The sequence below is a fragment of the Pan troglodytes genome, chromosome 5, assembly GCF_028858775.2.
Source record: "Pan troglodytes isolate AG18354 chromosome 5, NHGRI_mPanTro3-v2.0_pri, whole genome shotgun sequence".
Taxonomy (NCBI): Eukaryota; Metazoa; Chordata; class Mammalia; order Primates; family Hominidae; genus Pan; species Pan troglodytes.
In genome coordinates this window covers 24176441-24203229 of record NC_072403.2, presented here as the reverse complement: position 1 = coordinate 24203229, position 26789 = coordinate 24176441, and the positions used below count along the sequence as shown (strand labels likewise).

General features: G+C 39.0%; 2 protein-coding genes across 21 annotated transcripts in view; one reads left to right on the top strand and one right to left on the bottom strand.

Annotated features, from left to right (window-relative positions):
- Positions 1-22433, top strand: part of DEK (DEK proto-oncogene) — a 40661-nt gene extending 18228 nt beyond the window's left edge. For both annotated transcript variants that reach the window (XM_003311032.6, XM_009450571.5), the window contains exons 8-11: positions 9101-9236; positions 10017-10165; positions 20373-20441; positions 20885-22433. In XM_003311032.6, coding sequence (XP_003311080.1) covers positions 9101-9236; positions 10017-10165; positions 20373-20441; positions 20885-20896 — 366 coding nt within the window. In that variant the 3' untranslated portion in view covers positions 20897-22433. The remainder of the gene's footprint in view (positions 1-9100; positions 9237-10016; positions 10166-20372; positions 20442-20884) is intronic.
- Positions 22434-22759: 326 nt separating this feature from the next.
- The window catches only part of KDM1B (lysine demethylase 1B), a 68952-nt gene continuing 64922 nt past the window's right edge, over positions 22760-26789 (bottom strand). For all 19 annotated transcript variants that reach the window (XM_009450572.5, XM_016954971.4, XM_016954972.4 and 16 more), the window contains one exon: positions 22760-24698. In XM_009450572.5, coding sequence (XP_009448847.1) covers positions 24615-24698 — 84 coding nt within the window. In that variant the 3' untranslated portion in view covers positions 22760-24614. The remainder of the gene's footprint in view (positions 24699-26789) is intronic.

Sequence of the window (26789 nt, the reverse complement as noted above, 5' to 3'; positions counted from 1 at the left end):
AACTTTAGATGTGTAGAAGACTAAGGTGTTCATAAGTAAATTCAGTGTTAAGATGAAATCACTGAAATCCATATAGTTAATTGAAATGACAGTTTTACAAAAGTAATTTAAAAGAAAATGTCAGATTTAGCATATTAGCTGATAATTGCTAAAGCACTTGTTTGAGTTTTCTGTACCTGTACCTCTACCTCTGTTTTTATGATATGCAGTGAGTGAGTCACAATAGTTTTGCAGTTCTTTTCCTTGTAATTAAATAAAAGAGTATTCTTTGTGAGAGTAACTTCAGAAAGAAATCCCTTTATAAAAGAGCCATTTTGAATTTCCTTATTAGCTTGTCTCTTGGACATTGGCTTTTTAGAACAGTAAAAGGAGAGCAATTGGGAAGGAAGTGGTGGATGATTTTCTTTTTTTCTTTTGATGAGAAATAGGAAAAAGATTATTTTCTCTAAATTGATTATGAAAATCAGCTGGTTCCTATGTTGGATTAGCTTCTTCAGGGCAGGATTGCTAAAATGAGTGTATTAGTCCTTTCTCACGCTGTTAATAAAGACATACCCAAGACTGAGTAATTTTAAAGGAGTTTAGTTGACTCACAGTTCCACATGGCTGGGGTGGCCTCACAATCATGGTGGAAGGCGAATGAGGAGCAAAGACACATCTTACGCGGCAGCAAGCAAGAGGGTATGTATAGGGCAACTCCCTTTTATAAAACCATCAGATCTGGTGAGACTTTTTCACTGTCATGAGAACAGCATGAGAAAAACCCACCCTCGTGATTCAGTTACCTCCCACTGGGTCCCTCCCATGACGTGGGGATTATTACAATTCAAGGTGAGATTTGGGTGGGGACACAGAGCCAAACCGTATCAATGAGCCGTTGAGGTTGAACCACATTTGGTCATGCTATTCACAGGTGTTAACCTTGAGGCATAGAGAAATTACTGCAGAGTACAGAAAAAAGGGGGAAATAGTACATATTGGAGAAAACAATTCTAACAGTCTTTTAGACCCTTTAAAAGCATATTTTATTTCTTTTTCATCTTATCCTAATATCTCTTTCTTCAATTTTTATTTTCTAGTGTTTTTATAGCGCATACGTATCTCGAAAGTATGAAACAAACTGTGGAGTTTTACGAGTATTTAGAATTTATCTGAATGTTGCCATATGTTATCAGGAATGTTTTCTGCTGAAATAATTGTCAGCCTTACTAATAATGTTCGAAACAGGAGTTTATTTTTCTTTCATGACAAGAAGCCCACAGACAGGGAATTCTAGGGCCAGTACAGCAGTTCAAGAAAGGAATTGAGGATGTGGGTACCGTCCTTTCCTGATCTCTCATCTTTAGTATATGGCAATTAACTTCATGATCACAAGGTGGTTGTTTTACCTTTAGACATTGTATTCATGTTCCAGATAAGGAAGAGCAAAAGGTTTTCTTCTAGTGATGTTTTGGCTTTTTTCCCTGAATGGGATGCCTTTTACCAGAGATCTCCATATACATGGCATCAGCCAGCACTTTGTTGTCTGCCCACCTAACTGCAAGAGAAGCCCTGAGATCTAGGTGTCAGCTTTCCTACCTTTATAAGAGGAAGGCAGATCAAAAGTGGGTGGTTCAGTGAGCCATCCTACAATGTTTGCCAAGTCAGAGAAACTCCATTATAATTTTTGGTAAACTATCTATTTCGACCATTCAAGGGATTATCTGGTAGTGGTAAGGTGAATGTGAAAGTTTTGTTAGTCCTTTCACATTGTGTTTTAGAAAACTAAACTATCTCTTCCTCTCACACGTTGATCAGAGGAATTGCAAAATCTGTATAAACCATTTAAACCTTTTGTTGGAAGGCAGAATTGAATAATCACCATACTAAAACCCATTTAAACTTGCTTTCATAATCTTCTGTGAAGTATAACTAGACTTGCACATTCTTTCCTCTTGGCATTCTGAGTTTTCTCAGCCAAATTGTTGAAAGAATAGTGTATTTTAAGCTAATTTTTCTTTTGTTCGTCTGTTCACCCAGTACAACCTTTCTGCTGTGAGGACAGAATTCTGGCTCTGTGACAGGCGTCTTTTTTGGAGACCCTCCTTCAAGAGCCCTGCTGCCTATAAATCATAGGTAAGCCTTGCTTTCCCAAGATTTTTTTTTGCCTTCCTTCAAAAAGTGCTTATGTCATTCCTCTGATTCTGTACCTTCACGGTTATCAGAGACAGGGAGAATCCCCTTCACGTTTTTGAAACTTCTGTATTACTGATCCTTTAAAAATTTAGGTTATAGTACATTGTACTATCTGAAATTAATGGCAGCTGTTCATTTTTATTTGTTCCCCTTTAGAACATCTGAAATAGTTGATGGTCCTGATTGAACCACTCAGCATATAGAGAAGTAGCAAACTCGAATCTTTAAATCTCATGACAATTTGGAAATCAGCTTTTTCTTTATTCTTTTTTTAAAAAAAACTTACCTAATTTTCCCCCCATTTTGTTAAAAGACTCAGTCTTGTCTCCACTTAGGTTAAATAACAAGATGTTAACCATTGTGAGTATTTTCAACATTATTTCCTCAATGCCATATAATTTTTATTATAATCACTAAAGTTTTCAAGATATTTTGAAAGAGACTTAAAATGGGGGTCAGTACTTTACTTATTTTTCAGACAGAGTCGTACGTCTTACTCTGTTGCCCAGGCTAGAGTACAGTGGTGAGATCATGGCTCACTGCAGCCTTGAACTCCAGGGCTCAAGTGATCCTGCCACCAAGTGGCTAGCAATTTTTAAATTTTTTGTAGAGAGAGGTTCTTGCTCTGTTGCCCACTGGCTTTTGATTTCTGAGGTAACCACTTTTTGATTGCTCAAGTCAGTGAATTGGGAGTATGCTAAGTGCTGTTAGGGTTACAGAAGATATTTTCCAAGCAAATGCCATTTGATACTTAGCATTATAGGATTTCTAAAGAAGGAAAATCTTCATGCCTCTTGAGGAAAGGCTTTGGGTAGAAGTGGAAGTACTACCAATTCAAGTTGACCTTGGGAATGGAGAGGAAAGTTGTACGTGTGAACAAAGATAAGGAACAGGGAAGGCAGGGTGCCTTTGACTAACTTGTGGTTAGAGTTGTGTGCCCAGAAGTAGAGCAATGAGAGATGAAACTAAGGTAATGTAGGTTGAACGCATGCTATAGAGAACCCATGAAGCTGGGCATTGTTGTGTGACTAATATGTTTGGTGGTAGATTCATTATTCTCACTCATTCAAAATGATTGTCTTATTCTATACCTGAGCATTTTACTAAGTGGGAGAAAAAAAAAAATGAGACACGTCCTCTGGTCTTCCAGGAAGTACCACTCAGTAAGCATTTATTAGCAACTGCAAGGAAGAAGCTATTCAAAGTGTATATACCATGTGCTTTCACATCTTGCATCTCATTTAGTCTTGACTCCATGAGAGGTGAGGTATGTCTCCTCATTTTTGTATTTGAGGTTGTAATAAATATATAAGAAACCTTTTTTAGTGCTTTCTCTTTACAGTAGTCACCTCTTACCTGAAAGGAGTACATTTCAAGACCCCCAGTGTATGCCTGAAACTGCAGATCATGCCAAGCCCGATTGCTGTCATTTGGGACGTGTTTCTGTTCGCGTTTCCCACCCTCAAATTATGCCTTTTTCATCATAACTAAGCACTTATCCTGCACTGTGGCCATAACTTTCGCAGTTTGAGGTTTGACAGCAGAGCCAGCACAAAGTTCTTTTCCCTTCACAATTTCACATATAGAAGATTTGTTCTTACTATAGATCTTAGAAACCTCAACATACGATTTTTTTCTTTCCTTGAGTAAAGAGCTTTCACTTAAAAGAACCCACTTTATGGCTTCTCTTTGGCATGTTTGAATTGCCAACATTACTACTTCTGGGCTTTGGGGCCATTATTAAGTCACATAAGGGTACTTGGGCACAAGCACAATGATACTGCAACAGTTGATAGGATAACCAAGATGGCTGCTAGTGACTAATGGGCCAAGGTTCTGGGAGCATCTACAGTGTGGATATGCTGGACAAAGGGATGATTCACATCCCGGGCAGGAGTGAGCAGGATGACATGAGATTTCATCACACTACTCAGAACAGCATGCAATTTTAAATTTATGAGTTGTTTACTTCTGGAATTTTCCATTTAATATTTTCAGACTATGGTTGACAACAGGTAGTTGAAACCACGTGCAGAAAGAGAAACCATAGATAAAGGGAGACTGCCGTATTATTCTTTCTTCTTTTTTGAGACAGAGTCTTGCTTTGTTGCCCAGGCTGGGGTACAGTGGCACGATCGATACTCACTGCCACCTCCACCTCCCAGGTTCAGCAATTCTCGTGGCACAGCCACCCTAGTAGCTGGGTCCACAGGTGCATGCCACCACGCCTGACTAATTTTTTGTAGAGACGGGGTTTCACGATGTTGCCAGGCTGGTCTCGAACTCCTGGCCTCCCAAAGTGCTGGGATTACAGGGTTGGGCCACCATGCATGGCTTCCTATTCTTTCTAAAGCTTCTTGTTTATGTACTTCTATCTTCAGAGTTCTCTCTAGAATTCCTGATTTAGATCAAAATTTGATTTTAAGCAATAGCTTTAAGAAAGCTAATGAGTATAAATCCACTTGTGCTTATCAGAACTTAAAACTAAAAGCTATTAAAAACTTGATAATTGGAGGAATTGTCCTGTTGATTGCTTTATCTGGTTCCTGCCTTTACTGTATATAGCTCCAATAATTCAAAATCTAGGAATCAGCAGGCAGTGTAGCCTGTATGCCAAGTCCAGCCTACAGCCTGTTTTTATACAGCCCTCAAGCTCAGAATGGTTTTTCCATTTTTAAATGATTGTTTAAAAAAATGAATATGCAACAAAGATTATATGTAGCCGGGAAAGCTGAAAATATTTACTATCTGGCACTTTAAAGAAAAGTCTTGGTGACAAATCTAGTCCATAAATGTGCTTTTCATTTTATGTGGTATAGCTAGATGAGTCAGCTCTGGAGCTTCAAAAACATATACAGGTGCTCAGGAATCAGGATGTTTGGCTGTAACACCCTTGTTCTTACAGCTTCACAATACCTTCCATAAAGTAGGGATAATGAATTGCAGGCCAAGTACTTTGAGAGTATGGATTAATCAAATTGATGGTATTGTGAAATATTTAGAGGAGGTAATTGTTAAGCTAGGTTTAGAATCATGAGTGGGGTTTTCCTAAGTACAGGGGAGGAATGAAAGTAATGAAGATTTGAAAGTTCATGTAAAATTAAAGGGGACATTGTTTAACTTGCCTTGTCAGCTCTCCCTGTGTTTTTTTCTGTTACCTCCAAATTCTGGTTACCCATATTTACCTTGACAGACAAAAATTGTCCATTGTGTCCTAATACCAAGGTATGTCCTTTGAGATGCCCCTATTTTCCAGAGACCTATTCCTCCTATACCTAATAACCTTCAGGGCAGCCGAAGTGATGAAAACCTGCAGGACTAAAGCACAAGATACAAATTCATTAGTGGTTTTACTGTTCAGCTTTCATGATTTCTTAACTCAGCATTAATCTAAAAAAGAGACTTTACCAAATTCCTACCTTAACTTTGTCACAGAAGAATTTACAGCTGGTTGCTAAAGATAAATGAAATTCTGTATAAATGACATGACGTATTACTATAGATGTTTGTGGGCTATGTCATATCTACCATAATATAGTGAAGTAAGTGCGATATATCATGGCTAGTTAATACAGTTGTTATTGAGTTTGTCTCACTGTGTTTATAATTTCCAGTCTGTGTATCTGCCCTGCTTTTAAAAAAAAGAAAATTAGTTTTTTAGAGATAGGGTCTTCTGATTTTGCCCAGGCTGGTCTTGAACCTCTGGCCTCAAGTGATCCTCCCATCTCAGCCTCCTAAAGTGTTGGGATTACAGGATTGAGCCACTGCACCCTGCTTTTTGAAAACACTTAGAAAGTTTAAGTTATTGGAGGAAATTATATTTGCATAGTCAAAGAATTTCTCATTCTGCAAAAGGAAGCACTCAGTAATAATAGTTAATATTTAGTGTTTACTATTTGCCAGGTACTACCAAAAATACTTTTCATCTGTTAATGTATCTACTCCCCATAAAACCATAGGAACTATTGTTTCTTTTGTTTTGTAAATGAGACAAGGGCCCAGAGATGTACTGGGGCTGGAATTTGAAACCAGGCAGCTTGCAGCTAGAGCCTGTACTCTTTGAACTATTATGTCGTATATTTTTCTTTAGTGCTTGTGCAGTATATTTGCAGTCTTTTAGAAATTTTAATAGATGACAGGCCTGGTTGTCCGTTTAGAAAAACTGTAGAACATTATCCTTTACAGCAGATATGAAATGTAGAAAGATGTGGTTTTGTTATACAGAAGTAAGATTTTATGGAGATGGCTTGTTATTTATTATTATAAATGTTTATGCTTTGACAAACTGTCACTACTCACAATTTGCAGGTTTTAAAACGATGTCATGTTGTGTATCACATCTAAAATTTTAATGGCAAGCCTTAAAAGGCTTTGGAAGTATTTTAGTTATCTAATTCTGATTTTCTAATTTGAATGGAGATTGAGTAATTATTGATGATATTGTTTCTTTTGCTCAACCTTCAACCCTTTCAGTAATAACTTACTTTATTGTACCTGCAAGTCCAGATTTTATTACCCTTTAACTAAAAAATGATATATAATCATGATTATTGTATTCTGTGTATTAAGTGTGCTAAAGAACTTAAGAATTTTTAGGATTCCCTTTCAGAGCCTAATATATAGTTCACATGAACTGGGTAGACACTTAATAAACCTTAAAACTTAGTTTAAGTTCGTCATAAAAAAACGACAAATCATTGATACTTGTCCCATAGCCCCACACCATCTAGAACATCTCTTAGGATTAGGAAGTAAGTTAAAATGGCCTGTAAATCGCAAAAGTCCATGGGAAATTCATGTACTTACTTTTAGAAGCATGTCAGCCCCTTGACACCTTAAAAATGTATTTTTTAGTAGCAGTTAAACTACATGCTTCCCAGCCAGTGGTATATTATTGAGGTAGTGCAGGGTGATGATAGGCTTGTATAAATAGGTACAGTGATGGTATATTAGCAAAAAGAAAGACAAACACTAAAATCCAGCCAGGTGAGGTGTGTGCCTGTAGTCCCAACTACCCAGGAGCCTGAGGTGGGAGGATTGTTTGAGTCTAGCATGGGTAACATAGCGAGACCATCTCTTTAAAAAAAAAAAAAAAAAAAGACACTAAAATCCAATGAATAGCTTGAGGCCACTTTTGGAACAGATTGATCTGTATACTTTAATCTAAAGGATAGGTTCAACACAGTGCTTATGTCTTTAAAAACAGGTTGACTTGGCCGGGCACAGTGGCTCACGGCTGTAATCCCAGCACTTTGAGAGACCAAAGTGAGTGGATCACCTGAGGTCGGGAGTTCCTGACCAGCCTGGCCAACATGGAGAAACCCACCCCGTCTCTACTAAAAATACAAAAGTAACCGGGTGTGGTGGCGCATGCCTGTAATCCCAGCTACTCAAGAGGCTGAGGCAGGAGAATCACTTGAACCCGGGAGGCAGAGGTTGCGGTGAGCCGAGATCATGCCATTGCACTCCTGCTCCTGCCTGGGCAACAAGAGCGAGACTCCATCTCAAAAAAAAAACCAGGTTGCTTTAGGATAACTCTCAGGAATCAAGAGTGTTAAACATTTGGAGAAACATTCTGTCAAGTGATCGCAGTAGTTTTAGTGTGTAAATGGGAGAATTTAAAATATCTTGGAATGTTTAATAGGAAGCTTTTCCTTTGGGAACATTAATTAAACTAAGAATTAATGCTTTCTAATTTCACAGGCTCCACATGAGACAAAGTATGAACTCTGATTTTGTCTTTTTTTTTTTTTTTTTTTTTTTTTTTGAGAGTCTCTCTCCTGGAGTGCAGTGTCACGATCTCCACTCACTGCAACCTCCGTCTCCAGGGTTCAAGCAATTCTCTTGCCTCAGCCTCCTGAGTAGCTGAGACTACGGGTGCCCACCACCACACCCAGCTAATTTTTGTATTTTTAGGAGAGACAGTGTTTCACCATGTTGACCAGGATGGTCTCAGTCTCTTGATCTCATGATCCGCCCGCCTTGACCTCCCAAAGTGCTGGAATTACAGGCATGAGCCACCATGCCTGGCCTGTCATTTTAATCTATCCATATTTATGTATTTTGTTTGTGTCTAATCACCTATGGGTTAGTATTTAAGAACACAAGTTCTGGAGTCACATCTATATTTGAATCTTGCATGTTTATTAATGTGACTGTGGACAAGGTAACCACACTGAGCCTTAGTTTCCTCATATAGTCATAAGTATTTATTGAGCAACTACTGTATACCAGAGACTATTTTAGGAGTTAGGGAAACATCAGTGAACACAAGATTCTAGGCCAGGTGTGGTGGCTCATGCCTGTAATCCCAGCACTTTGGGAGGCCAAGGCAGGCAGATGATCTGAGGTCAGGAGTTCAAGACCAGCCTGGCCAACATGGCAAAACCTCATCTCTACTAAAAATACAAAAATTAGCCAGGTGTGGTGGCGAGCACCTGTAATCCCAGCTACTAGGGAGGCAGAGACAGGAGAATTCGCTTGAACCCGGGAGGGCAGAGGTTGCAGTGAACCAAGATCGTGCCACTGCACTCCAGCCAGGGTGACGCAGCGAGACTCTGTCTCAAAAAAAAAAAAAAAAAGATTCCAGTTGAAAGAGAGAGAACATAAATAAGAGAAGATAATATTATCTATATTTAGGGGTCCCCCCCAAGATTAAGTAGAGTAATGCATATGTAGTTTATCCATAGTGTTGAATAAATATGGGCAGCTCTTGTGTGTGTGTGATTGTGATTTGTCATGCTTAGACTTCTGTTGGGATAAAATTGTTGTATATTAGTCATCTCCCAAAAAGAATTTTTAATTGCTGATACCAAATATATTAGTTTTCTCTAATATTATTAAGGGGTATAGGGGAAGTAGAGGGATGGGATGGGATAGCATTGAATCTCATCAATATGTGTACTTTTACTTTCTTTTGTAACAGCCACCAAAAAAGACAGCCAAAAGAGAAAAACCTAAACAGAAAGCTACTTCTAAAAGTAAAAAATCTGTGAAAAGTGCCAATGTTAAGAAAGCAGATAGCAGCACCACCAAGAAGAATCAAAACAGTTCCAAAAAAGGTATGTTAGAAATAACATTAATCAGCAACTTTAAAGATATAGCATATATTAATATGTTGTACATAGTATTTAAGTGTGTGGGGGAAACAGGTAAACTGCAGAGAACATTGCGGGGAGAAGTAATACAGGTTGAATATCCCTTATCTGAAATGCTTGGGACAGGAAGTGATTCAGATTTTGCAATATATATATATAGAGAGAGAGAGAGAGAGAGAGATATCTTGGGGATGGGACCCAGTCTAAACATGAAATTCATTCATGTTTCATATTCATCTTAAATAGCCTGAAGGTAGTTTAATATTTTAACTAAATAAATTATTTATTGCAGTGGTGCCATTACAGCTCACTGTAGCCTTGAACTGCTGGACTCAAGCGAGTCTCCTATCTTGGCCCCCCAGAGCACTGGGTTTACAGGCTTGGACCACTGCCCTTGGCCTGAAACCAAGTTTTGACTGTGACCCGTCACACGAGGTCGGGTATGGAATTACCTCCTGGTGGTGTCATGTTGGTGCTCTGAAAAGCTGGATTTTGGAACATTTCAGGTTTTGGATTTTTGGATTAGGGATGCCCAACCTGTATAGCAGTTTTTTATAGTTTTTGATTTTTCACATTGACTAAAATTTGTATGCATGTTTTATAGGTAACTGTAGAGTAGTGATTTATAATTTTTTTGATCCAGTACCCCTTTGAGAATCTGTTGAAAGCTTAAAATTCATCTCAGCCTTTGTTAAATGTTAATTTACTATGTAAGAAAAATTATTGTTATTATATTACTTTTAGAAAGTGAGTCTGAGGATAGTTCAGATGATGAACCTTTAATTAAAAAGTTGAAGAAACCCCCTACAGATGAAGAGTTAAAGGAAACAATAAAGAAATTACTGGCCAGTGCTAACTTGGAGGAAGTCACAATGAAACAGATTTGCAAAAAGGTAATTAGACAAATGTTTAGATTATTTTGCTTTTGCTAGAAAAATTCTTTCACTTATCTCTGAATTTGAAGCTAAATACTTATGTGCATTCACTTATTGAAGAAAGATTTATTGAACTACTATATGCCAGATCTTACAGGTACTGGGATACCACTTTAAATAAAATAGTCAAAGTCTCTGTCCTAATGGAGTTATTTTATAAATAACATTAAAATGAATAAAGTTAGAGTGAATAAAATTAAAGTGATACATTCCAAACCACATAGGAAACTTTTTCTGATCTGTAGGTTGTTTCTATTGATGTATCCTTAGTTTATGTTAGTTTAAAGAAGCAGAATCTCATGAACCGTCTTATTCTCTTCTTAGTGTGATAAATGAGCTGTTATAGATTAGGTTCTTAACTCAGACTTCTGCAGCGTTTTTCTAATATTTCTAATACTTCTCAGGAAATAAAGTGGCCTAGTCTTGAATATGATTCCATAGGGATTCTATGGAAATTTTAGAAACTTGTCTGTTGGGGTAAAATAAAATTACAATTTGGAATGTACCAAAAGTGAAATAGTCTGTGCTTTTTTAAAGGACATTGATTATTATTTTGTTCATTCATTCACCATTCATTGATTCTCTACTACATTTCAGGCACTGGGCCAAATGTTACAGGTAGAAGCTAGATGTGGTGGCTCACGCCTGTAATCCCAACACTTTGATAGGCTGAGGCAGGAGGACTGCTTGAGGCCAGGAGTTCAAGACCAACCTGGGCAGCATAGTGAGATCCCGTCTCTACCAAAAAAAAATTTTTTTTAATGTTACAGGTGGAACCAGAGAAGCCATTACTTAGCTTTCAAGAGGAGCTTACAGTCTAGTGGGATAGAAAGAGATAAATATTTTAGTAATTAAAATATTGTAAGCGAGGGCTGTGTTAGAATATGGAAGGTACTGCAGTGCCACGGAACAAGCACCCTACTTGAGGCTGGGGGAATCTGGAAAAGCATCTTGGAAGAGCTCTTAACTGAATTTTCTAGTGGAGCATCACCCATTCTATACAGTTGAGGAACAATAACACATTAACCAAAACAATAATTGAAAGGAATAGTATTAGTTCAACATGTCTCAAGACTAGGATTGGAAAGAAGTCCTCACAGAAGTTAAGAGAAAATATTAGAGTTTTGCAGATCTTAAATATGCCATGTTAGAGTTTGAGTTTCTTCCTGAAATAAATGAGGAATTCAGAGGCTATGTAGATTATTGAGATTTAGCAGGGGCATAACGCAATCATATTTTTATTTTTTAAAAGTTATCCTAGAAACATTAAGAACAATGCAATAGCAAAGGATGAGATGAGAGAGGCAGGACACCCAGTTATATCATCATTAAAATGACAGTGTGGAGTGGAGAGGAAGTCAAAGAGAAATTAGTTCTGTCCATTAGAAGGATTTTTGTGAATACCTTCATGTAAATTTTTTAAAGGGATTAATAACATGGAGATGTCAGGTGAGAAGGAACTGACCTGTTTTGGAGTCTGCAATTAGGAGACGATGACATAGAGTGGTAAAAGCAAGAGTTATTAATGAATAGTGAGGAAAATGAACAAAGTAACTTCTGTTTCAAGCAGCTGTCTTTGGAAGGAAAATAGGTAAATGGGGGTAGGTGAGAAAGTATTTTTAATGGGTAGTAGGGGTGGAGGGGAGAAAGCAATTTGGTGGGAAAGGAGAAGTTACAGGAGAGGTGAAGGGTGGTCCTGTGGAGGCAAAGAAAATTAAGAACCATTGATGAATCCAGATACAACTGGAGGGGAAAGCGCTGTCAGAAAATTGAAGGAATTCATAATAATGGCTTTTTGGCTGACAGTAGCAGTGTGAGACACTTGAATAAGGAGATGAAACTGCCATTGGTGGAAATGAAAGGAGAGAGCCTGACTGGGAGCTTCAGGGGGAGGAGCCTTTGAAGATGAATGCCATGAACTGAAAATGAGACCAGTCTCTTCAAAGTTATTTTCCCACAGCAATCTGTAGTCTGGGCTTAACCATAGAAAAATGAGTGGTTAGACCAATTCGGGATTGGGGTTTTGCAGGGAAAGAACAAGGGGCAAACAATTTTTTTCTTTTTTTTAATACTTTAAGTTTTAGGATACATGTGCACAACGTGCAGGTTACATATATATATATATCCATGTGCCATGTTGATGTGCTGCACCCATTAACTGGTCATTTACATTAGGTGTATCTCCTAATGCTATCCCTCCCCCGTCCCCCCCACCCCACAACAGGCCCCGATGTGTGATGTTCCCCTTCCTGTGTCCAAGCGTTCTCATTGTTCAATTCCCACCTATGAGTGAGAACATGCAGTGTTTGGTTTTCTGTCCTTGCGATAGTTTGCTGAGAATGATGGTTTCCAGCTTCATCCATGTCCCTACAAAGGACATGAACTCATCCTTTTTTATGACTGCATAGTATTCCATGGTGTATATGTGCCACATTTTCTTAATCCAGTCTATCATTTGGGTTGGTTCCAAGTCTTTGCTATTGTGAATAGTGCCGCAATAAACATAACTTGTGCATGTGTCTTTATAGTAGCATGATTTATAATCCTTTGGGTATATACCCAGTAATGGGATGGCTGGGTCAAATGGTATTTCTGGTTCTAGATCCTCGAGGAATCGCCACACTGTCTTCCACAATGGTTGTAATAGTTTACAGTCCCACCAGCAGTGTAAAAGTGTTCCTATTTCTCCACATCCTCTCCAGCACCTGTTGTTTCCTGACTTTTTGATGATCTCCATTCTAACTGGTGTGACATGGTATCTCCTTGTGGTTTTGATTTGCATTTCTCTGATGGCCAGTGATGATGAGCATTTTTTCATGTGTCTGTTGGCTGCATAAATGTCTTCTTTTGAGAAGTGTCTGTTCATATCCTTTGCCCACTTTTTGATGGGGTTGTTTGATTTTTTTCTTGTAAATTTAAGTTCTTTGTAGATTCTGAATATTAGCCCTTTGTCAGATGAGTAGATTGCAAAAATTTTCTCCCATTCTGTAGGTTGCCTGTTCACTCTGATGGTAGTTTCTTTTGCTGTGCAGAAGCTCTTTAGTTTAATTAGATCCCATTTGTCAATTTTGGCTTTTGTTGCCATTGCTTTTGGTGTTTTAGACATGAAGTCCTTGCCTATGCCTATGTCCTGAATGGTATTGCCTAGGTTTTCTTCTAGGGTTTTTATGGTTTTAGGTCTAACGTTTAAGTCTTTAATCCGTCTTGAATTAATTTTTGTATAAGGTGTAAGGAAGGGATCCAGTTTCAGCTTTCTACATATGGCTAGCCAGTTTTCCCAGCACCATTTATTAAATAGGGAATCCTTTCCCCATTGCTTGTTTTTGTCAGGTTTGTCAAAGATCATATGGTTGAAGATGTGTGTGGTATTATTTCCGAGGGCTCTGTTCTGTTCCATTGGTCTATATCTCTGTTTTGGTACCAGTACCATGCTGTTTTGGTTACTGTAGCCTTATAGTATAGTTTGAAGTCAGGTAGTGTGCTGCCTCCAGCTTTGTTCTTTTGGCTTAAGATTGTTTTGGCAATGCGGGCTCTTTTTTGATTCCATATGAACTTTAGTTTTTTCCAGTTCTATGAAGAAAGTGATTGGTAGCTTGATGGGGATGGCATTGAATCTATAAATTATCTATGGCCATTTTCAAGATATTGATTCTTCCAATCCTTGAGCGTGGAATGTTCTTCCATTTGTTTGTGTCCTCTTTTATTGTGTTGAGTAGTGGCTTGTAGTTCTCCTTGAAGAGGTCCTTCACATCCCTTGTTAAGTTGGATTCCTAGGTATTTTAATCTCTTTGAAGCAATTGTGAATGGGAATTCACTCATTATTTGGTTCTCTGTTATGGGTGTATAGGAATGCTTGTGATTTTTGCACATTGATTTTGTATCCTGAGACTTTGCTGAAGTTGCTTATCAGCTTAAGGAGATTTTGGGCTGAGACGATGGGGTTTTCTAAATATAGAATCATGTCATCTGCAAACAGGGACAATTTGAGTTCCTCTTTTCCTAATTGAATACCCTTTATTTTCTTTCTCCTGCCTGATTGCCCTGGCCAGAACTTCCAGCACTATGTTGAATAGGAGTGGTGAGAGAGGGCATCCCTGTCTTGTGCCAGTTTTCAAAGGGAATGATTCCAGTTTTTGCCCATTCAATATGATGACTGTGGGTTTGTCATAAATAGCTCTTTATTATTTTGAGATACGTCACATCACTACCTAATTTATTGAGAGTTTTTAGCATGAAGGGCTGTTGAATTTTGTCGAAGGCCTTTTCTGTATCTATTGAGATAATCTTGTGGTTTTTGTCTTTGGTTCTGTTTATATGATGGATTACGTTTGTTGATTTGCGTGTGTTGAACCAGCCTTGCATGCCAGGGATGAAGTCCACTTGATCATGGTAGATAAGGTTTTTGATTTGCTGCTGGATTCGGTTTGCCAGTATTGTATTGAGGATTTTTGAGTCGATGTTCATCAGGGATATTGGTCTGAAATTCTCTTTTTTTGTTGTGTCTCTGCCAGGCTTTGATATCAGGATGATGGTGGCCTCATAAAATGAGTTACGGAGGATTCCCTCTTTTTCTGTTCATTGGAATAGTTTTAGAAGTAATGGTATCAGTTCCTCCTTGTACGTCTGGTAGAATTCAGCTGTGAATCCATCTGGTCCTGAACTTTTTTTGGTTGGTAGGCTGTTAATTATTGCCTCAATTTCAGAACCTGTTATTGGTCTATTCACAGATTCAACTTCTTCCTGGTTTAGTCTTGGGAGGGTGTATGTGTCCAGGAATTTATCCATTTCATCTAGATTTTCTAGTTTATTTGCGTAGAGGTGTTTGTCTCTGATGGTAGTTTGTATTTCTGTGGGATCGGTGGTGATATCCCCTTTATCGTTTTTTATTTCGTCTGTTTGATTCTTCTCTCTTTTCTTATTAGTCTTGCTAGCGGTCTATCAATTTTATTGATCTTTTCAAAAAACCAGCTCCTGGATTAATTGCTTTTTTTGAAGGTTTTTTTGTGTCTGTGTCTCCTTCAGTTCTGCTCGGATCTTAGTTATTTCTTGCCTTCTGCTAGCTTTTGAATGTGTTTGCTCTTGCTTCTCTAGTTCTTTTAATTGTGATGTTAGGGTGTCAATTTTAGATCTTTTTTGATTTCTCTTGTGGGCATTTAGTGCTGTAGATTTCCCTCTACACACTGCTTTAAATGTGTCCCAGAGATTGTGGTATGTTGTGTCGTTTTTCTCATTGGTTTCAAAGAACATCTTTATTTCTGCCTTCATTTTGTTATGTACCCAGTAGTCATTCAGGAGCAGGTTGTTCTGTTTCCATGTAGTTGAGCTGTTTTGAGTGAGTTTCTTAATCCTGAGTTCTAGTTTGATTGCACTGTGGTCTGAGAGAGAGTTTGTTAAAATTTTACATTTGCTGAGGAGTGCTTTACTTCCAACTATGTGGTCAATTTTGGAATAAGTGCGATGTAGTGCTGAGAAGAATGTATATTCTGTTGATTTGGGGTGGAGAGTTCTGTAGATGTCTGTTAGGTCCGCTTGGTGCAGAGCTGAGTTCAATTCCTGGGTATCCTTGTTGACTTTCTGTCTCACTGATCTGACTAATGTTGCAGTGTGGTGTTAAAGTCTCCCATTATTATTGTGTGGGAGTCTACGTCTCTTTGTAGGTCTCTAAGGACTTGCTTTATGAATCTGGGTGCTCCTGTATTGGGTGCATATATATTTAGGATAGTTAGCTCTCCTTGTTGAATTGATCCCTTTACCATTATGTAATGGCCTTCTTTGTCTCTTTTGATCTTTGTTGGTTTAAAGTCTGTTTTATCAGAGACTAGGATTGCAACCCCTGCTTTTTTTGTTTTCCATTTGCTTGGTAGATCTTCCTCCATCCCTTCATTTTGAGCCTATGTGTGTCTCTGCACATGAGATGGGTCTCCTGAATACAGCACGCTGATGGATCTTGACTCTTTATCCAGTTTGTCAGTCTGTGTCTCTTAATTGGAGCATTTAGCCCATTTACATTTAAGGTTAATGTTGTTATGTGTGAATTTGATCCTGTCATTATGATGTTAGCTGGTTATTTTGCTTGTTAGTTGATGCAGTTTCTTCCTAGCATCGATGGTCTTTACAATTTGGCATGTTTTTGCAGTGGCTGGTACCGGTTGTTCCTTTCCATGTTTAGTGCTTCCTTCAGGAGCTCTTGTAAGGCAGGCCTGGTGGTGACAAAATCTCTCAGCATTTGCTTGTCTGTAAAGGATTTTATTTCTCCTTCACTTATGAAGCTTAGTTTAGCTGGATATGAAATTCTGGGTTGAAAATTCTTTTCTTTAAGAATGTCGAATATTGGCCCTCACTCTCTTCTGGCTTGTAGAGTTTCTGCCTAGAGATCTGCTGTTAGTTTGATGGGCTTCCCTTTGTGGGTAACCCGACCTTTCTCTCTGGCTGCCCTTAACATTTTTTCCTTCATTTCAGCTTTGGTGAATCTGGCAATTATGTGTCTTGGAGTTGCTCTTCTCGAGGAGTATTTTTGTGGTGTTCTCTGTATTTCCTGAATTTGAATGTTGGCCTGCCTTGCTAGATTGGGGAAGTTCTCCTGGATAATATCCTGAAGAGTGTTTTCCAACTTGTTTCCATTCTCCCCGTCACTTTCAGGTACACCAGTCAGATGTAGATTTGGTCTTTTCACATAGTCCCGTGTTTCTTGGAGGCTTTGTTTGTTTCTTTTTACTCTTTTTTCTCCAAACTTCTCTTCTCGCTTCATTTCATTCATTTGCTCTTCAATCACTGATACCCTTTCTTCCAGTTGATGGAATCGGCTACTGAAGCTTGTGCCTGCGTCACGTTCTCGTGCCATGGTTTTCAGCGCCATCAGGTCATTTAAGGACTTCTCTACACTGGTTATTCTAGTTAGCCATTCGTCTCATCTTTTTTCAAGGTTTTTAGCTTCTTTGTGATGGGTTCGAACATCTTCCTTTAAGCTTGGAGAAGTTTGATCGTCTGAAGCCTTCTCTCAACTCATCAAAGTCATTCTCCGTCCAGCTTTGTTCCATTGCTGGTGAGGAGCTGTGTTCCTTTGGAGAAGAGGCGCTCTAATTTTTAGAATTTTCAGCTTTTCTGCTCTGGTTTCTTCCCATCTTTGTGGTTTTATCTACCTTTGTTCTTTGATGATGGTGACGTACAGATGGGGTTTTGGTGTGGATGTCCTTTTTGTTTGTTAGTTTTCCTTCTAACAGTCAGGACCCTCAGCTGCAGGTCTGTTGGAGTTTGCTGGAGGTCCACTCCAGACCCTGTTTGCCTGGGTATCAGCAGCGGAGGCTGCAGAACAGCAAATACTGTTCTGCCTGATCCTTCCTCTGGAAGCTTCGTCTCAGAGTGGCACCCGGCCGTGTGAGGTGTCAGTCAGCTCCTACTGGGAGTTGTCTCCAGTTAGGCCACTCAGGGGACAGGGACTCACTTGAGGCAGTCTGTCAGAGGTGGAGTCTACAGAGGCAGTCAGGCCTCCTTGAGCTGTGGTGGGCTCCACCCAGTTCGAGCTTCCTGGCAGCTTTGTTTACTACTCAAGCCTCAGCAATGGCGGGCGCCCCTCCCCCAGCCTTGCTGCCACCTTGCAGTTAAATCTTAGACTGCTGTGCTAGCAATGAGCGAGGCTCCGTGGGCGTGGGACTGTCCGAGCCGGGCGTGGGACTGTCCGAGCCAGGCGCGGGATATAATCTCCTGGTGTGCCGTTTGCTAAGATTGTTGGAAAAGTGCAGTATTAGGGTGGGAGTGACCCAATTTTCCAGGTGCCGTCTATCACAGCTTCCTTTGGCTAGGAAAGGGAATTCCCTGACCCCTTGCGCTTCCCAGGTGAGGCGATGCCTTGCCCTGCTTCAGCTCACGCTCGGTTGGCTGCACCCACTGTCCTGTACCCACCGTCCGACAAGCCCCAGTGAGATGAACCCGGTATCTCAGTTGGAAATGCAGAAATCACCCGTCTTCTGTGTCGCTCACGGTGGGAGCTGTAGACTGGAGCTGTTCCTATTTGGCCATCTTGGAACCTCCCGGGGCAAACAATTAGAATAATTTAAATGATGAACTATATTTTAGAGGGTTGGCATACTACAGCCTGTGGGCTAAATCCATTCTAAGTCACCTGGTTTTGTAAGCAAAATTTTATTGTAATACAGCCACATCTATTTATTTAACTATTATCTATGGCAGCATTGCCACTACAACACATAGTTGAGTAGAAACTGGCAGAGTAGAAACTGACTGGCAAAATTGAAACTATTTGTACCATCTAGCCCTTTACAGAAAAAGTTGCTGACCCTGAACTTACAGTGGAAGTAAAGCCTACAGGGTGCTTACAGACTGTGAGCTTATAGAGTCAGGACCTGAGTCAAGCAGCAAGTATAACAGGACTGAGAAAATTGACAAAAGGCAGAAATTTAGTCAAATTTTAGGAGTAGAGGACTCTTGAGACCACCTGGGTCTTAGGATTTAACTTTAGGGAGGGACTGAGCAGTGGAGTAGAGGAAGCAGTTCATTGCTTTTCAGGTTGTGGAATCATAGGTAGGGTGCTGGATAATAACAAGGGTTGGAGAAGAAAGAAGCTTTCCCTAAAAGACACTTGGCAGATGACTTGCCAACATAAAGAACTTAGTTCTGTTATCTAAGATCTATCTGGATGTTTTCTTTACCCATGTTTGTTGGGGTTTTTTGTTTTTGAGACAGGGTCTTGCTCTGTTCAAGGGGTGGGTTGCCCCTCCACACCTGTGGGTGTTTCTTGTTAGGTGAAACGAGAGACTTGGAAAAGAAAAAGACACAAAGTATAGAGAAAGAAATAAGGGGACTCAGGGGACCAGCTGTATACGGAGGATCCGGCCGGCTTCTGAGGTCCCTTAGTATTTATTGGTCATTCTTGGGTGTTTCTCAGAGAGGGGGATGTGGCAGGGTCATAGGATAATAGTGGAGACAAGGTCAGCAGATAAACATGTGAACAAAGGTCTCTGCATCATAGACAAGGTAAAGAATTAAGTGCTGTGCTTTAGATATGCATACACATAAACATCTCAATGCCTTACAGTATTGCTGCCCGCATGTCCCACCTCCAGCCCTAAGGCGGTTTTCCCCTATCTCAGTAGATGGAACATACAATCGGGTTTTATACCGAGACATTCCATTGCCCAGGGACAGGCAGGAGACAGATGCCTTCCTCTTGTCTCAACTGCAAAGAGGCGTTCCTTCCTCTTATACTAACCCTCCTCAGCACAGACCCTTTAAGGGTGTCGGGCTGGGGGACGGTCAGGTCTTTCCCTTCTCACGAGGCCATATTTCAGACTGTCACATGGGGAGAAACCTTGGAGAATACCTGGCTTTCCTAGGCAGAGGTCCCTGCAGCCTTCCGCGGTGTTTGTGTCCCTGGGTACTTGAGATTAGGGAGTGGTGATGACTGTTAACGAGCATGCTGCCTTCAAGCATCTGTTTAACAAAGCACATCTTGCACACAGCCCTTAATCCATTTCACCCTGAGTTGACACAGCACATGTTTCAGAGAGTAACAGCATCTCAAGGCAGAAGAATTTTTCTTAGTACAGAACAAAATGGAGTCTCCTATGGTCTACTTCTTTCTACACAGACACAGTAACAATCTGATCTCTCTCTCTTTTCCCCACACTCTGTGGTCCAGGCTGGAATGCAGTGCCACCAACACAGCTCACTGCAACCTCAACCTCCTGGGCCCAAGCCATCCTCCTGCTTCAGCCTCCTCAGTAGCTGGGATTACAGGCATGCATGACCATGCCTGGCTACTTTTTAAATTTTTTGTAGACACAAGGTCTCACCAGGTTGCCTGAGGCTGGTTTCGAATTCCTGGGCTCAAGTGATCTTCCCACCTAGGTTTCCCAGAGTGTTGGAATTACAGGCGTGAGCCATCACATCTGGCTTGTTTATGGTTAGTTAATTCATTCCAGACTCTCAGCCTGAAAACACTGAGAATGTTTGCATGCTAGTTTTCCACGTCATATACAATATTATTAAAATACTCATTTGGAATAGAATTCCATATGGGTGAACCAGAGTACTGTTGGGATGGTTGTGGCTATTTGCACGTAGCAGATTTCCTGCTTTTATTCAAAGACAATATTACTGGATTTTAAAATCTGCTTTTAACATTATTTTTCCTTTTCACTATACATAGGTCTATGAAAATTATCCTACTTACGATTTAACTGAAAGAAAAGATTTCATAAAAACAACTGTAAAAGAGGTAAATATTTCAATCTTTCAAGTTTGACTTTAGAAATATAAGACAAAAGTAATTACATAAAATACTCCATATTTTTCAAAATATTCATGTCACTAAATATCACATTTGATCCTCACATTTCTTCATAATAGGGAAATTTATTTCTTCTCATTCCCACTTTAAAGCTTAAAATTAAAGTTTGAACAGTTAGTGATAAGACTTGAACTCAGATTATGATGTGGCCTCATGGTGTACCTGGGTAGCTGGGCATCTCAACGTTGCTCTCACAAATACTTGAGGAAGTTCCTGTCTACGAGGCAAAGGTGAGGGGAAGATCAGCAGGTAGCTATAATTCTGTATTGATCTCAACTGATTTTTGAAGGACAAAATAGTAAAATAGATGTGGGAAAAATGGGATAAAGGTTTATGATTTATGGCAAAATAATGTTTCTCTTTCATTACAGCTGATTTCTTGAGATAGAGGACAGAGAAGATGACTCGTTCCCATAGATTTGAAGATCTGATTTATACCATTATACCAGCAAAGAGAATGTATTTCCTTTTCTAAATCCTTGTTAAGCAAAGTTAGTAGAACTTACTGCTGACCTTTTTATCTTGAGTGTTATGTGAATTTGAGTTTGCTGTTTTAAATTGCATTTCTATGCCATTTTTAGTTTAAAATCTTGCATGGCATTAATTGTTCCTTGCTTTTATAGTTGTATTTTGTACATTTTGGATTTCTTTATATAAGGTCATAGATTCTTGAGCTGTTGTGGATTTTAGTGCACTTAATATTAGCTTGCTTAAGGCATACTTTTAATCAAGTAGAACAAAAACTATTATCACCAGGATTTATACACACAGAGATTGTAGTATTTAGTATATGAAATATTTTGAATACACATCTCTGTCAGTGTGAAAATTCAGCGGCAGTGTGTCCATCATATTAAAAATATACAAGCTACAGTTGTCCAGATGACTGAATTGGAACTTTTCTCCTGCATGTGTATATATGTCAAATTGTCAGCATGACAAAAGTGACAGATGTTATTTTTGTATTTTTAAAAAACAATTGGTTGTATATAAAGTTTTTTTATTTTTTTTGTGCAGATCACTTTTTAAACTCACATAGGTAGGTATCTTTATAGTTGTAGACTATGGAATGTCAGTGTTCAGCCAAACAGTATGATGGAGCAGTGAAAGTCAATTCAGTGATGGGAACACTGAAGGAACAGTTACCCTGCTTTGCCTCGAAAGTGTCATCAATTTGTAATTTTAGTATTAACTCTGTAAAAGTGTCTGTAGGTACGTTTTATATTATATAAGGACAGACCAAAAATCAACCTATCAAAGCTTCAAAAACTTTGGGAAAGGGTGGGATTAAGTACAAGCACATTTGGCTTACAGTAAATGAACTGATTTTTATTAACTGCTTTTGCCCATATAAAATGCTGATATTTACTGGAAACCTAGCCAGCTTCACGATTATGACTAAAGTACCAGATTATAATGCCAGAATATAATGTGCAGGCAATCGTGGATGTCTCTGACAAAGTGTGTCTCAAAAATAATATACTTTTACATTAAAGAAATTTAATGTTTCTCTGGAGTTGGGGCTCTTGGCTTTCAGAGTTTGGTTAATCAGTGTTGATTCTAGATGATCAACATAATGGACCACTCCTGAATGAGACTAATTTTGTCTTTCAAATTTACTGTCTTAAATCAGTTTATTAAATCTGAATTTTAAAACATGCTGTTTATGACAGAATGACACATTTGTTGCACCAATTAAGTGTTGAAAAATATCTTTGCATCATAGAACAGAAATATATAAAAATATATGTTGAATGTTAACAGGTATTTTCACAGGTTTGTTTCTTGATAGTTACTCAGACACTAGGGAAAGGTAAATACAAGTGAACAAAATAAGCAACTAAATGAGACCTAATAATTGGCCTTCGATTTTAAATATTTGTTCTTATAAACCTTGTCAATAAAAATAAATCTAAATCACTGGTGTTTTAAGTCACTTGCATTTGATATCTTATAGGTGTATACATTTCCTTATGGTGAATAATTCTGAAAAGGGATTTTTAAATTGATTCAGCCCTATAACCTATACAATTTGGAATACTCGTTTGTGGTAATGGACCATTTTCTTGGAGTGACTTCACAAAACTGAATAATTAAGGTTAATTTTATGACCATTTGCTATAAAGAAGGTAAGTAGTCATGCATAGAGTATTTGGAAGTGAGGAAATGGAGTTGTTGTTCTGTATGAAAGTTATTGATGAGTACGCACACTTATTAAATGGATGTATCACCACTACAGTACAGAGTACATGTGAAAGTCTAGTTTTTTATTAGTTTTACACAACCAGCTATTCATGAACTGTAGTTAAAACATTGTAAATCTGTATATTTACTGCTACTCAATTACAAAATCTTCAGATGGCATTGAAAAAACATATCCAAAGTAACTCAAGAAAAAAGTACCATGGCTTCTTAAACAAAAAATCAAATGAAGTATGTCACTTGATAGGAAGTTTAAAACACACATTTACCATACTTTAAAGTAGGTTTTCCCCTACTTGTAGCACAGTTCAAGTGCCTGGAAACTAACATAATAATTTACTGTTAACCATTTCAAACTTATAACATTTTGCATTTATCACTTTAAAACACATGCTGTCTAAACATTTTAATACATGATACTTTAAAGCAGAATACTTGCCAGTCAGTACCAATGAGTCTCAACAAATAACCTAAATATCAGAGTTGTCTTGGGTTAACTTTTGAGATATACAGCTGTTGGCTTGTTTTGGGACCACACTTTGATTGCCGGAGGGGGCGCGGGCGGTGGGGGAGGTGTCTTAAATGCCTGAGGTTCACTGCACATTCTTGGTGTGTTAGGTATTTAGTCGTTATAAACTGACCTACTTTTAAATTTTTAAAATACTCAATATTTTGAAGTCTCTTTAAAGTCATAGTCCCTTCTTTAAAGCAAACCAATATAATTATTGTTCAAAAACAAAAGCATATTTCTAACCTGTATACTGAAGTTTCTTGGCAAAATAGGCATCCTGAAGACCCTGCAACCAGTGTTTTATTTTAGAATGAGATATTATTAAACTGTTTTCTGTCATGAGTGTTTTTAAAAAAAAGATAAAAGTAAATACTTGCCATGTTCTTAGGCCTTTAAAATATAGCTTATAAAATGTATACTATTTACCAGGAGAGCTCACATTTTTCTGCAGTTTTCCAGTGGACCTGCCTATGGAATACTGTAAAGAAAAATCTGCAAAAATATTCCTAGCAATTGAATCAGTGCTTTTAAATAAAAGAAGTGGAGAGGGGCTTGGTTAAATTATTCTGACAAGTTTTTTTGCTAGTGGTTGCCAAAATTAAGGATATTTAAAGTGTCCTATCACCCAAATTTGGCTTTAAGAAAAAGCTATATTCTGTGTCTATAGTGTGAAGCCCACGCTATCTGTGCTGCATTCTCGATGCAATACCTATCTGGAAACTTTCCTGTTTTGCCAATGGGTGCACAAATCTAAAACATTTTATCACAAAAGATACTTGAATTTAAATTTCTTTTGAACACCCAGTAGGAGGAAATATGTACAATACAAAATACCTAGAAGCTTCATTTTACTGTCAACTGGAGTTTGTGCTGTATCCAAAAAAAATTCTATCTAAATTTTAAGTAAAAGCTCAATATTGGACCTATATAAAAATTAAGGCTCATTGGTAAAGATACTGATAAATTGTCACAGAAGAAAAACATGGCTTTATCTGGTTTTTAAATGATTCCTGCTTGATTGACTTGGTTTCTCAATGTATGAAAATTGATCAGCCATATAAAATGTGAAATCTAAAGGGAACTTCCAGCCATGGAACAATCAAATCCATGGCCTCAACTGAAACTTACATTCTGCTTTATTCTGAAATCCAGACTTTCAGCAGTAGTTGAACCTATGGAAAATGCAATTAAATCTAAGTGCTTATAAGGTTTTTTGAGGTCAGTGCTTTCAGAGTGATGAAATAGGTTTGCATTATCATATTGCCTTAGAAACATTTCAGTTTTACTATGTAGAGACGGTTTTTTCCCCCTCTTATAAAACTGAGGTTTAACATGTGATTCAAATTTCCCCATCTGGGGTACAGAAGAAAGCTGGGTCCACCGAATTCTTAAAATGCTGCAATCTTGCTTGCTTCTCGAACGCCACTCAAATATGCCCCTGTAACAGTTTGTGGGAAATGCCTGTTTGTTGCCTGTAAAACATAATTACATAATTTGAGATCATGCATAAAGAGTTGAGTTGATACCAAAAGGTAAAACAAGGTTAGACTTTATCTGGTCTAACATAAAGATTTGTGCCACTCCTACGTGCTCATATTCACACTCACCCATCGTAACACTGGAACTTTTCTGGTTATCTGGCCATGCGTTGTCAAATTCACTCATTGTATGCTATCTTGAAGTACTACGCAGCACTCTTTAAAATACTAAGTATATGTGATAGGTACTAGAGTTAAGAACAATTAAGACACAGTCCCTCCCATCAGACAAGTAATGTAGCTGGTACAATCAGAGGCGAAACAAGTACAAAAGATGAATGGCAGTTCAGCCAAGCCACAGATGGAGTTTTGCTAGATGGGTAAAAAAATAGGTAGAGAGTTACGTTACTCAAAGGATATACCAGGGACCGTAAGTAAGTTCAATAAGAAAAAGACAATGTGAGTGAGGGCTGTTGGATTGGGAGAAGTAAAACGACTCAATAATAGGAGAACCTCACTCAAGGAATGGCTATGGTGGGAACAGAATAAGCAAACCAGGAGGATAGGGGAGGACAGGATAGGAGGAGGCCTGAATTAGTGATTAAGTAATTATGACAAGGTCTGAGATGTGGCTGTGGAAAGGGGTAGCTGAAGAGGAGCTGAACAGACCACAGAAAATGGAGGATAAGAAATGGAGAGGTGAAGTGAAGTGTAGTCACCTAAACTGATGCCTGGATAGAAGGGAAAACATCCAGGGGCCAAAGGCTTCAATGAATGGGGGAGTGATTACATCAGCAGGAATATAGTGACTCCTCGGGGGAGAAAGTGGCAGTGAGGGAAGGAAGCCTCAGAAATAGGTTTTTAGAAGAAGGAGCGGTGGCTCACGCATGTAATCCCAACACTTTGGGAGGCAGGCGGATCACCTGAGGTCAGGAGTTCAAGACCTGCCTGACCAACATGATGAAACCCCATCTCTACTAAAAAAAATAAAAAATTAGCCGGGCACAGTGGCACACACCAGCTGAAACAGAATTGCTTGAACCCAGGTGGCGGAGGTTGCAGTGAGCCAAGATCGCGCCACTGCACTCCAGCCTGTGCGACACAGCGAGACTCCATCTCAAAAAAAAAAAGAAAAAGGTGAGGTAATAATTGCATCAAAGCAGCAAAGGAAAGCAAGAAGCCATCTAAGCCATGTTCATGACCCTAAGGCACAGTAGCCTGAAACAGCCGTCTGTCTGAAGCTGCTGACATTTGTTGTCTGGCATGCAGCCTTTATCCCCTTGCCACAGAGTAAGGTCTTCCTAGGCCAAGGAGTAATCAAAGTCATCTGGTTTTTAGATGTCATTCTTTTGTTTTGTTTTGAAAAAGAGTCTCACTCTGTCTCCCAGTCTGGAGTGCAGTGGCGTGATCTTGGCTCACTGCAACCTCCGCCTCCCAGGTTCAAGCGATTCTACCTCAGCCTCCTGAGTCGCTGGGATTACAGGCGCCCACCACCACGCCCAGCTGATTTTTGTATTTTTAGTAGTGACGGGGTTTCACCATGTTGGCCAGGCTGGTCTCAAACTCCTGGCCTCAGGTGATACACCTGTCTCAGCAATGTGCTGGGATTACAGGCGTGAGCCATCGCACCCGGCCAATGTTATTCTTCTGTAAACAAAAACGGTAACTATATTTTAGATGAAACAATGAGACGTGTACTTCTAAACCATATTAAACGAAGTAGGAACACAGGTGAAAGAGTGGTAACAATTCATTTTAAGTTTGGGGTTGGGGGCAGGGGTTTTAACAAAAAGCAAACCAATTCATCCCAGAGAATCCTTAGAAAATCTCAGCCATTGGAAGTATGAGGAACCATGGAGGCAGAGGTTAGCAAGGGGTGAAAACAGGATTGGCTTAAAGACTATAAAGAGCAATTATTAATACATCCCTCACCACATTCCCCACTTGACCGGCTGCAACTCCTCAGAGATGTGACTTAGAGATCAGGGCGAAGCACCAAATAAAATGGGGATGAAGTGAAATGAAGCCTTCATAACTAACAATGAAGCTTCCAGCGCCCACAGTGCCAGGGGCTGAGCTTCCACC